At 52.2% G+C, this 12,526-nt stretch overlaps 1 protein-coding gene across 2 annotated transcripts; it reads right to left on the bottom strand.

Annotated features, from left to right (window-relative positions):
• Window positions 1-264: 264 nt before the first annotated feature.
• RBPJL (recombination signal binding protein for immunoglobulin kappa J region like) lies at window positions 265-12,326 on the bottom strand. Of its 2 annotated transcripts, XM_043479943.1 has the most exons (10): window positions 11,736-12,326; window positions 10,261-10,331; window positions 9,967-10,082; window positions 9,494-9,668; window positions 5,042-5,179; window positions 4,548-4,657; window positions 4,113-4,265; window positions 3,055-3,210; window positions 2,791-2,894; window positions 265-2,680 (listed from the first exon to the last, which is right to left on the bottom strand). In XM_043479943.1, exons 1-10 carry the CDS (start codon window positions 12,068-12,070, stop codon window positions 2,395-2,397), a joined length of 1,644 nt encoding a protein of 547 aa, XP_043335878.1. In that variant the 5' UTR covers window positions 12,071-12,326; the 3' UTR covers window positions 265-2,394. The 2 variants fall into 2 exon arrangements, with proteins under 2 accessions (XP_043335878.1, XP_043335877.1); XM_043479942.1 differs by having other exon boundaries at window positions 4,548-5,179.
• Window positions 12,327-12,526: the final 200 nt, after the last annotated feature.

The following is a 12,526-nucleotide window of genomic DNA, read 5'->3' as shown; positions in this document are numbered from 1 at the left end:
TCCCAGGACAGTCCAGCAGCTGAAACTCAGAAGACAGGCCAGGGTTGGAGCTCTGAAGGCACAGACTTTCATAGGTGGGACCAAGGGTCTGGGAGTGTTCTGCTGCTGCTGCTGCTAAGTTGCTTCAGTTGTGTCCACCTCTGTGTGACCCCATAGACGGCAGCCCACCAGGCTCCCCCATCCCTGGGATTCTCCAGGCAAGAACACTGGAGTGGGTTGCCATTTCCTTCTCCAATGCATGAAAGTGAAAAGTGAAAGTGAAGTCGCTCAGTCGTGCCTGACTCTTCACGACCCCATGGATTGTAGCCTACCAGGCTCCTCAGTCCATGGGATTTTCCAGGCAAGAGTACTGGAGTGGGGTGCCATTGCCTTCTCCGGGGAGTGTCCTGAGGGCAAGGCAAAAAATAGAGCTGCATGGCTGGGCTTTCAGACCAACCTAGGTCCTTGGCCTCCGGGACTCCTGCCTGGTGGAGTGGTGGAGGAAGTTCTTGAGGGCAGAACTGGAAAGGCCCTTGAGCCCCAACTCCCCACGTGATATGTTTTGAAACCTCTTAGGCTCTTTACAAGTGACTTCCTGTTTCAATTTCACAGGGCAGTGAGCTCAAACTCTCCTGGGACAGGCCCTCACGTGGAGGACATTTTCCATCCTTTTGTTCCCTGGGTTCCTCCGCCAGGATCCACTCTCAGGGGCCATGGCAGACTCTGGACAAGCTTCTCTTTCCCATCACTGTGGGTTTCAGCCTGCTGATGGCAGAGAACAGAACTTAGCGAACACTTTGAGGACTCTAAGAGCAAAGCCCATTTTGCCTCCTTGGGAAATACCAGCTTCTTCTTTTTCACAGGGGGTTTCCATGTTCTGGGGAAAGCATCTCAGGAAATGAACTTAGAGCTTAAAGAAAGGCCCAGAGGGGTGAGAGCCTTTGACCCACATTTCAGACCAGTTCTCCCTTTCAGCACCCCCAGGGGCTGGTACAAGTAGCTGGCACCTATGATATCTGTGTCATAGTTTCCACAGCCCGAGTCAGGACCCTCCCTGTGGGGCACACATTTGGCAGAGGGTGGAGAGTCTGGGCGGTGATAAATTGCAATTTTATCCTTGGGCTCCATCCAAATAACTTATTCTTGCGACTTGATTATTGCCCAGCAGATCCTGGGAGTTCTGCTTAGAGTTGTCCTGCGCAAGTTTTGTTTTGTGTCTTGTGGTTGCCCCTAGGCCTGCCCAGAGGCAGCAGGTGGTACCCAGAGCAGGGACAGGGGCTCAGGGATGCTGGCTACCTCTGAACCCCCGTTGCTACTCCAGGAATTATCACAAATGTGAGTTATCTGCTCCACCACACATGTGGTCCTCTGCTCTGTGCATATGTGGAGGGAAGCACACTGGGGCACCTCCCTCTAGGGGCAGGTGGGTCATACAGATCAGACTCTGCCCTGGTTGGGAGTTGATGCCAACACAGCAGAGCAATCTCCAACCCTTAGGACTGACTGCATCTTACTGGTCCTGCGAAAGAGATGCCTGGGTAGATAATTAAGATGGCAAGACCTGACCACTGCCCCAGGGACCTGCCCAGCCACCAGAGTTGTGGACCAGAGGGCAAACATCTGCATGGGTACTGTGCCTGGCTCCAGCCAGAAGAAGACTAAGGAGAGGACTGAGCTTTGTACTACAGGGTGGAAGTCAGCACTTCAGCACAGGTTCCCCATGCTCCAGAAGGGACTTGGTGCTTGGAGTGGGACCCAGTATTCAAGGCAGGGCCTGGTGCTTCAGGGCCAGCAGGGCAAGCATGAGCCCATGCCCCATGCCCCTGTGTGTGAAACTACCCGTTTCCTCTTTCAGGGAAGACACAGCTGCCTGGAGGGTCAACGCTCTAGGCTAGGCTTTTCACAGTGTGTGAAACTGTATACCAGGCCCAGAGAGAGCTGGAGAGACACAAAGATGCAGGCGCAGGGATGCACAGAGAAGAGAGATCTACAGGGAACTCTCTGGCGGTCCAGGGGCTAAGACTCTGCACTTCCACCGCATGGAGAGCGGGTTCCATTCCTGGTCTGGGAATTAAGATCCCACAGGCCATGTGGCATGGCCAAAAAAAAAAAAAAAAAGGCAAAACTACAGTTACTGCGGGAGAGACTGTGTGGGAGTGAAAAAGACAAAAGACGATGACAGAGAAAGGCACGCTCCTGACCCGATACAAAGGGAGCTTCACTCAGGCGGAGTCTTCCTAGACGGAAGAAGACGAGGGAGTAACTGGTGAAAGACCCGCAGGGCCAGGTTTCTAGGGCGAGAGCTTTCTGCAAGTCGGCCTGCAGTCTTCACTTGCGCCGCACCGAGGCGGAGGGCAGGGCTCAGGACCCAGAAAACCGGCTCCGGCCCAGGTCTCAGCGTCCAGGCCGCTCCTGCTACGTCTGGATGAAGAGGTGGAAGTTGGTGCGCGTGAACTCGTGATGGATGCTCTCCAGGAGCGCGTCGGCGTCAGCAGCGGGCGCCGCCGGGGCGCCTGGGGCGCCCGGGGCCCCCGGCCGCGCGCTGTACTCCGGCGTGTAGGTGAAGGAGAAGGCGCTGGGGTAGAAAAGGCCGTCGGTGCGCACGAGGCTCACGGGCACTGTGATGGGTGTGCGCAGCCAGCGCCAGTCGCTGCCGAAGACGGCTACGTCGGGTACCACACAAACCAGGGACCGCGGGCTCCTGGGGGTCGGGCAACGAGGTCAGGGCAGCAGCGATGCTGATGGCAGGCACCCCCTCCCCACCAGCTCCGTTCTCTGGGAGACAGGGAACCGCCCCCCCTCCCCCAATACCTGTACATGGTTTCGGCCTCCACGTCCCCGAACCACACCTTGAGCCCCGCGTGGAAGTTCTCACCGTGGAGCTCCAGGGTGGCCACGTCGCCCCCGCCACTCAGCTGGGGGAGGGTGAGACCAAGGGGTGTGGGAGAAGCGGGGAGGGGGGGGGGGACGGGGGTGGGTTGCTGAGAGCTCACTGCTCTCCCTCGCCTACACTCCCACCCCGCCCAGAGCAGTCAGGATCCACGCCCGCCAGCGCCCCGCTGCGCCCGGATTCACCTCGAGGGTGCTGATGAGCGGCACGGGAGTGACCGGCTCCCGGGTACACGCCAGGCTGGTGCTGAAGGAGAATTCCACCGACTCGGTGCCGATGATGGTCCAGCAAGAGCTGTCGTTGAGCAGCGCTCTGTTGGCCTCCCTGGGGCAGGGGGAAGCCTGAGGGGAGACCGGAGGGGATGGAGAAGAAGCTGCGGACACGGGTGGCCATCAGCGCAGCCAGCGGCGCAAGGCCGGTGCGGCCGCATTCCTAACGTTCCAGTGCTGGGCTCTGCGGTTTACCTGCCCTGCGAACTTGGACTAACATTTAATTTCTCTATTTAGAGTTACCTCAGCTCGCTGGACTAGCTGGTTTCTAAAGATCTCTGTTCTTAGAATTCTAGAATTCCATTAAAAAAAAAAAGAAAGAAAAATATTGCGCAATCCTGTGCCCTAAACATTCCAACACTTTAAAATGCTTTTGGAAGGATTATTGCTCAATAATAATGTGATTTTCTACATATTATGATTTTATCTCAACATTCCATGATAATGTTCTTTGTATTGCTTAATAATAATAGCAGTTTTTCATATTTGACAATCCTATGTCTTAACATTCCATGATTCATCTTTGCTCAGTAATACTCAAAACTACTATTTATTGCTGATTTTTATCTACATTCTACAATTTTTTTTTTCTTAGCCACGTGCCTCCGGGCTTGTGGGATCTTAGTTCTCAGACCAAGAATGGAACCCCGGCCCCCTGCGGTAGAAGTGCAGAGTCGTAGCCACTGGACCACCACGGAATTCCCCTATAATTTTATATCACAACATTCTATGACTTTACTAGCCTTTGGGAAGGAGCATTGCTCAATGCTACTATTACTATTTTTTCTACATTCTCTGATTCTATCCTGATAGTCTTCATGTCTAACATTCCATAGGAGGCAGTGTTGCTTGGTGAGTAGCAACCACGATGGTGATGATAATGGTGATCTTATATCCTACTGTTCTTTGCCGTTCTGATTTTCTGGGATGCTTGGTGCTGAGAGTCTCTGCTTCTCACCTGCTCTGCTTCTCACCTGAAACTGCACCACCTTCTCTGTAGCGAGACATAAGTAGGTGCCGCCTCCTCCTGGATGATCACCAGTAAACTGGAATGCACACTTGTGGAGCTGGGAGATGGGCTCATCCACGTCGAGGAGGGCACACTGTTTGGCTACTTTGCGGATGATCTACGGCAGAAGTGTGGGGGAGGTGTGGCAGCAGGGTGCCTGGGTGCCCACAGGCTGCCCTCCCAGCCAGCTCTCTGCTACCCCGATAGCCATGCGGAATGCTAGCATATTGCTGGCATATCCTCCCCGCTACCATGACAGCCCTTGACCTCCACACAGTCCCACAAATGCTGAGTGTCCCCAGTGAGGATAGGGGTCATCATGCTTTGGGTGCTCACCCTCAGCCCTTCCCTTGTGGATGGATCTGGGGTGACCCGTCAGCTGTGCCCTCCCTTCCCATACCATCGGAGGTAGGGTGATGCCAGTGACCGTGCAGACGAGCTGCACCAGGGAGCCGTAGCGGACGTAGCCCTCTCGAGGCGGGAAGTCCCCCTGGGAACAGTGTTCATCAGCTGAGGAATAAACAGAAGGCAGGAGGGCTTCAGGGGTCCTAAGCTTCTGTCCCAAATCCTGTTGCCTCTGACTCCGCCTCGTGTCGCACGTGGGTCTTAAGGGCGGGGTCGGCACACGGAGAGGCAGCTCAGGCTGAAAATTCTCAGCCTGGAGAAACCCCCTGTGGCCCATCCTTGAGAATGCCTGTGCCCTGGGGGCAGGGGCTGAGTCAGGGGGAAGGGCTGGATTCAGTTTCTGACTCACTAGGACTTTTGACAAGTCTTTTGGTGTCTGTGAGCCTCGGTTCCATGGGGCAACATTTACTTCCCTGGGCCAGTTGTGGTGAAGATTAAATAAGTGAATGCCTGTGAAGTGCCCAGCTCCGGGCCTGCTGGTGGGATTACCCAGGTGGAGAGTGAAGGCAGCCCATTGGCGTGCACTGGCCACAAAATCCCCGTCCTCCACAGAGAGGTAGCGCGTGGAGACTGTCTGGGAGCGCAGGCGGTTGAAGAGGGAGACCTTCGAGCCCGAGGATATGCACACTGCGAGGGGAAGAAGTAGAGTCAGTGCCCAGGCCTGGCTTGGCCCCTTGGAATTGCCAGTGAAGTTCCCACCCTCTGTCCCCTGAGCCAATCTGCCTCAAATTCCCAGACACACTAGCCATTTATTGTCTCACGGCTACTTATCTAGCACCTGCTGTAACACTGCTTCTATACCTTGGTCTGGTCCTTTTCACTGCCTGGGCACGAAAAACAGAATTTTATCAAGTAGTTACTAAATGCCTGCTTGATGGCCTGCCCTACGCTGGGTGCCAGGCACCAAAGGGTGAATTAGACTTAGTTTTGCTCTGGAGGAGTTCACAGTCTCAGAGTGGGGACAGGGAATAAACAAAAACTTTCAGTAGGATGTAGTAAGGGCTGGCTGGGTTCCAGAAGGCTTCCTGGAGGAGGTTATACTCTCAGCTGGGGAGGATGAGGTAGGTAGGAGGTGCTCAGGAGACTGTATAAGCAAAAGGCATGTGGTGTGAAATAGCAGTGTATTTCTATGGTTTAATATTGAACTCTTTTGGCCTTTAGCACAGATTCAGAGCCACCATTCTGCTTTCTGATTGGATTTTGAGCAACTGGGGAGAAAGAACTGGGTCATCACCCATTCTTCCCTCACAGTGCTAGGCATACTGTAGGTCTTCAATGTATACTTAACCCAAGTTCCCATCCACTGTCATAATGATGATAGCTAACGTTTATTGTAGGGGACTGGAATGCAAAAGTAGGAAGTCAAGAAACACCTGGAGTAACAGGCAAATTTGACCTTGAAGTACAGAATGAAGCAGGGCAAAGGCTCATAGAGTTTTGCCAAGAGAACGCACTGGTCATAGCAAACACCCTCTTCCAACAACACAAGAGAAGACTCTACACATGGACATCACCAGATGGTCAACACCGAAATCAGATTGATTATATTCTTTGCAGCCAAAGATGGAGACGCTCTATACAGTCAGCAAAAACGAGACCAGGAGCTGACTGTGGCTCAGATCATGAACTCCTTATTGCCAAATTCAGACTTAAATTGAAGAAAGTAGGGAAAACCACTAGACCATTCAGGTATGACCTAAAGCAAATCCCTTAGGATTATACAGTGGAAGTGAGAAATAGATTTAAGGGACTAGATCTGATAGACAGAGTGCCTGATGAACTATGGACGGAGGTTCGTGACATTGTACAGGAGACAGGGATTAAGACCATCCCCATGGGGAAAAAATGTAAAAAAGCAAAATGGCTGTCTGAGGAGGGCTTACAAATAGATGTGAAAAGAAGAGAAGTGAAAAGAAAAGGAGAAAAGGAAAGATATACCCATCTGAATGCAGAGTTCCAAAGAATAGCAAGGAGAGATAAGAAAGCCTTCCTCAGCGATCAATGCAAAGAAATAGAGGGAAATAATGGGAAAGACTAGAGATCTCTTCAAGAAAATTAGAGATACCAAGGGAACATTTCATGCAAAGATGGGCTCAATATAAGGACAGAAATGGTATGGACTTAACAGAAGCAGAAGATTTTAAGAAGAGGTGGCAAGAATACCCAGAAGAACTTTACAAAAAAGATCTTCATGACCCAGATAATCACGATGGTGTGATCACTCACCTAGAGCCAGACATCCTGGAATGTGAAGTCAAGTGGGCTTAGAAAGCATCACTATGAACAAAGCTAGTGGAGGTGATGGAATTCCGGTTGAGCTATTTCAAATCCTGAAAGATGATGCTGTGAAAGTGCTGCACTCAATATGCCAGCAAATTTGGAAAACCTCCAACAGTGCCCAAACTGGAAAAGGTCGCTTTCATTCCAGTCCCTAAAAGAAGGGCAATGCCAAAGAATGCCAAAGCGCTACCCTGCACAATTGCGGCTCATCTTCACACGCTGGAAAGTACATGCCTCTCAAAATTTCTTTCAAGCCAGGCTCTCTGAGCAATACTATGAACCGGAACTTCCAGATGTTCAAGCTTGTGCCTTATTAGAAAAGGCAGAGGAAACAGAGATCAAATTGTCAACATCCCTTTGATCATAGAAAAAGCAAGAGAGTTCAAGAAAAACATCTATTTCTGCTTATTGACTATGCCAAAGCCTTTGACTGTGTGGATCACAATAAACTGTGGAAAATACTGAAAGAGATGGGAATACCAGACCACCTGACCTGCCTCTTGAGAAACCTGTATGCAGGTCAGGAAGCAACAGTTAGAACTGGACATGGAACAACAGACTGGTTCCAAATAGGAAAAGGAGTACGCCAAGGCTGTATATTGTCACCCTGCTTATTTAACTTATATGCAGAGTACATCATGAGAAATGCTGGGCTGGATGAAGCCCAAGCTGGAATCAAGATTGCCAGGAGAAATATCGATAACCTCAGATATGCAGACAACATCACCCTTTATATGCAGTGAAAGTGAAAAGGAAACTAAAAAAGCCCTTGGTGAAAGTTGAAAGAGGAGAGTGAAGTTGGCCCCTTAAAGTCAACATTCAGAAAACTAAGATCATGGATCTTATGTCCCATACTCATGGGAATGGTGCCGAAATCTCAGTTCACATAGTGTTCTGACTTTGTTTTGGGCTCCCCAAATCACTGCAGATAGTGGATCTGCAGCCATGAAATTAAAAGATGCTTACTCCTTGGAAGGAAAGTTATGACCAACCTGGATAGCATATTAAAAAGCAGAGACATTACTTTGCCAACAAAGGTCCGTCTAGTCAAGGCTATGGTTTTTCCAGTAGTCATGTATGGATGTGAGAGTTGGACGGTGATGAAAGCTGAGCACCGAAGAACTGATGCTTTTGAACTGTGGTGTTGGAGAAGACTCTTGAGCGTCCCTTGGACTTCAAGAAGATTCAACCAGTCCATCCTAAAGGAGATCAGTCCTGGGTGTTCATTGGAAGGACTGATGTTGAAGCTGAAACTTCAATACTTTGGCCACCTCATGTGAAGAGTTGACTCAGTGGAAAAGACCCTAATGCTGGGAAGGATTGGGGGCAGGAGGAGAAGGGGAAGACAGAGGATGAGATGGCTGGATGGCATCACCAACTCAATGGACATGGGTTTAGGTAGACTCCGGGAGTTGGTGATGGACAGGGAGGCCTGGTGTACTGCAGTTCATGGGGTCCCAAAGAGTCGGACACGACTGAGCAACTGAACTGAACTGAACTGAACGTTTATTGTTTTTCAGGTACTGTTTTAAATGCTGAACATGCGTTAGCTCTTTTGCTTCTCAACAACCCTCTGCAGTAGATAATATTATCTTTACTCAAGAGAACAACTCCCTCAAGATCACACAGCAGCGGCAGAGCCAGAATTCAAACCCAGGCCACCTCCTTCCAGAATCTGCACTTAAACCCGTCACATTGTATCAACCTTACCATTCCCTGGCCCTATCCTCACACCAGCGGCCAGCCAGAGCACTACCTGAATCTTAGACATCCTTCAGCGTTTTTAACAGAAAGTAAATAAGGTGCGGGGTGGGAGTGGGCTTGAGTCACATCAACTCAAGTTCAAATGCTGGCTGGACCACTTTTCTAGCTGGGCAAGCCTAAGCAAGTCATTTGGAAGGTGATGGGCCCCAATATTTCTTTTCTTTTTTTTTTTTTCATTTTTCTTTTCCTTTTTTCTGGTCCCACTGAGTGGCATACAGGATCTTAGGGTTCACCAACCAGGGATCAAGCCTGAGTCCCCTACAGTGGAACCACAGAGTCTTAACCACTGGGCTGCCAGGGAACATTTCTTAAACAAATGGATGGATGTTCTGCATCTCATTTTCCTCACCTACCACTCACCTTACAAGGATGAGCATCAAACAGGGTGATGAATGTACATGCCCGCCAAGAAAGGCCCTGTTTCCCCAGCTTCTCCCTTCCATCTTCCAGGGAGGGTGATGGTGTTATTGTCATTCAGGCTTTTTCCCCCTGCATTTTCAAACCCATTAGCCCCGGGGTTTATCGCTTGGCATCCAGGGCAGTACTTATCTCCAACTGTCTCTTTGATCAGTTCTGTGTGTCTCTCCCCTGCTAGGCTAGGCTGTTCCTCCAGAACAGACACTTGCAATGCACATCAGGCACTGAACAAATATTTTTAACCGAATTTCCTCTGCCCTATTATTATTATAGTTTGTCTTTAGTTCAGCACCTGCCAGCTATTTTGGGGACCCCCAACCTCAAATTGGGTACCTAGGCCACACCCACTCATCCAGACCCGGCCCCGCTTTCGGCTCAGACTCCCAGGCCTCTCTCCCTCCCTCTTCCCAAATCAAGCGGCTTGCAGACCTGGGGCACCTCCCCAAGCCCGCCCGGCGGCGAGGCCCCGCCCCCGCTCACGGTCGGTGTTTTTCAGCGACTGTTTCTTCTGCGAGGGCTTGGAGATGACCTTGATGAGGCGGCTGTGGAAGGTGCCCAGCTCCCGGCCGCCTCGGAGCATGAGCCGCAACACCAGTCGGAAGTGCTTCCTCTTGTCTGCGTCCGAGATGTACAGAGTCTTGGCGCAACTGAACTCCTACCGGGTTCGCGGGGACGGGGTCGTCTCATCGCAGCCCTAAGTCACGGGATAAGCCAACCTCCCCCAGTTATCTGACGCCCGCCCCGTCGGACGTGACATGACACGTCCAAGTTCTTGGGCTCAGCCTCAAGGCAGAAACCTGGTCTCTCCGCATTCCCACCTATCTTTTGGCTCCTGCAGGGGGAGTGACGGAGTCCCCTCTCCTCCCCGGTCCCCTCCAAGGGAGAGGTGAGGCTGGGAGAAGGATTCGCAGCTCACCCACCCCCACTGCCCCCCTCCCGCCATGCGCTCTCACCCTGGAGTCCGGCTGTTCTTCGAAATTCAACTTCTGCGTCTCGGCGGCGCTGCCGGACGCGCCGTCTAGTCCCATGTAACCGCAGACCAGGGGCCCAGTCTCCCCGGACTGGTGGGCTGCAAAGGAATGTGAGCCGGCTCTGGCAGCACTCAGGTGTCAGCCAGGCAAGCTTAGTTCTCGCCGCCAGAGGGCGCGGCGAGACTGCGCCTGAGAACCGCCCCGCTCCCGGGCCGTACAGAGTGGCTGGTCCCCTTGTAAACGGAGCCGCCCGGCCGCCCTGGAGTCCGCCCTCACCTTGGCCCGGCACTGGCTTCACCCTCCAACCGGGACCTGCGAGGTAGACACAGGGCGGCGGGCAGAAGAACCTGCAGAGACATGTAAGCGCCGGACTCGTATATCTATCTCCATTTGAGTGTCCTGTCTTTGAGGCATCACAAAGATAGCAGAAAGCCCACGGAATCCTTGATTCCTCCCACATCTCCCCAGGTTTCTCCGCGACTGTGAACCCCATTAATAACCCGAATCTTTCTTTTCTTTTTTTCACATTCCTCACTCAATCCATCAGTAAGTCCTATCCACCACCTTTAAAACATATTTAGAATCCATTGACTTCTGACCACCTCCATCTTTGTCCCAACTGCCATCAATTTGCCTGGACCACTGCATCAGCCTCCCACTGGTCTCTCTGCTTCCACTCCTACCCACCTTCGACCTGTTTTTCACACAACAGCCAAATTGATTTTTTTTTCTTTTTTTAGAGTATGTTGCTTATCTTAATCCTCCAGTGGTTTAAATTCAAAGTGCTTACATGATCTGGCCCCTGCTTACTTCTCCAACTTCACTTCCTATGATGATTCCTCTCCTTCTCTAATTTCAGCCACTCTGACTTCTTTTGGCCTCCAACAGGCCAAGTTAGTACCGAGTCCAGGTCTTTGCATTTTTCATTGCTTCTAATTAAAGCATGCTTCCCCCAGACTTTCTGACGTCCGTCCGGCTCCATTTTCACATTCAAGTCTTAGTTCGAATGTCATCTCCTTAAAAGGCCTTCCTACCACCTTGACCTTGCTAGCTAAATACAACCCTGCCCTTCAGTTTCTCTCACCTTGCCCCATTCTGTTTCCCTTCTAGCTCTCATCACCATCTGGGAGCATCTTCTTCACTGATTTGTAAGGTGTTTATTGTCTGTCTCTCTCACACTAGAGCAAAGATGCCACAAGGGCAGTGATCGCATCTGTCTTGTCCAGCTGTGTCCTGGGTGCCCAGCAGTGCCAGAGAGCCTGACACATGATAAGCACTCAGTAGGCAGTTGTGGAATGAAAGAATGAATGAATGGGTGAATGAGTGAATGGGGACTGTAGATTCACAGATTTTGATCAACAAAGCGGGGCTGATGGTGACTGAGGGGGAAAGGCCGCTGATTGGCTAAGAACTGGAGCCCTGAGTCCTCTCTAGGTTCTGTGTGTGGTCCTTCGTGCATATGGGTGCTCAGTCATGTCTGACTCTGTTTGACCCCATAGACTGTAACCTACCAGGCTCCTCTGTCCATGGAATTTTCTAGACAAAAAAATACTGGAGTGAGCTGCCATTTCCTTCTTCAGGGGATCTTCCCGACCCAGGGATTGAACCCATGTCTCTTGTGTCTCCTGTTTTAACAGGTGGACTCTTTACCATCTGCACCACCGGGGAAGCGAAAAGACTCTAAACAGGGAGGGGGACCACAGGGCTAAAGGCGGGTCCTGGGGACCTTGGAGGGCCACCGAAGGACCTACCTCTTCTCATTTCCGTATGATTTCTGGGCCACCTTGGCGTGCAGGATCCGAACCGTCTGCTCGCACTGCTGCTGCAGGCAGCGGCGCACGCCTTCCCTCAGGACCGCGCTGGGCTCCGAGGCTGACCTGGGGCTAGGTGGTGGCGGGCCGGGCACCCACAGCAGGGAGCTTAGAGACCCAAGCGGGCAGATTGAGTGAAGCGAATGGGAGGAAGGGGCCCTCCCAGTTCCGCCCCCCTCGGGGTCAAAGGGAAGAAACCTCTGGCAAGAGAGGCGACTTGAGTGTAAGCTGTGGGCGAACCATTTGGGTGGCGGGGAGCTCAGTGAGGTCTTCATGGCGACCACCGGGACCACCCAGGCGCCACTCCGCAGGTCTGGTTCCACGCCCACTGCAGCCTGGAGCACTGGGGTGAGGCCGCGGCGCCACAAAGGCCTCGCTTGTGCCGGCCTCGAGGCGGAGGCTGAGTTTGTGAGGGCGCGTGGCTTCCCAGCACCCTGAAGGGACCCACCCCGGGACAGTCCTGATGTGGATTGGGGGGGGGGGGGCGCGCGGAGAGAGAGGAGGGGAGAGTGGTTGCCGGACCCCGGACCGGAAGAGTGCTCTCTGGCCCGCCTGCTGATGCCTGAAAAAATGGACCGGCCCCCCAAACTGTGTGCCTGGGATCTTGGAATATTTTCCTATTTTTCGGGTTAAAGCAACACTCCCAACCCCCTATCTCCCAAGAGAAGGCTGTCTCAGATGTCTCAGCTTTCCTCCCCCTGAACACAGGGCCTCCATCGGCCCTGTGGAGG

This window comes from Cervus canadensis, chromosome 10, assembly GCF_019320065.1.
Source record: "Cervus canadensis isolate Bull #8, Minnesota chromosome 10, ASM1932006v1, whole genome shotgun sequence".
Classification (NCBI taxonomy): domain Eukaryota; kingdom Metazoa; phylum Chordata; class Mammalia; order Artiodactyla; family Cervidae; genus Cervus; species Cervus canadensis.
This window is presented reverse-complemented; position numbering and strand designations above follow the sequence as displayed.

Excerpts from the sequence above, each read along its gene's own strand:
- RBPJL (XM_043479942.1), bottom strand. The coding sequence starts at position 12,070 with ATGAAGACCTCACTGAGCTCCCCGCCACCCAAATGGTTCGCCCACAGC. Across the intron at positions 10,332-11,735 it reads TCATACGGAAATGAGAAGAG|GTTCTTCTGCCCGCCGCCCT; the intron begins GTAGGTCCTTCG and ends ATGTCTCTGCAG. Across the intron at positions 2,681-2,790 it reads GAGGCCGAAACCATGTACAG|GAGCCCGCGGTCCCTGGTTT; the intron begins GTATTGGGGGAG and ends CCCGACCCCCAG.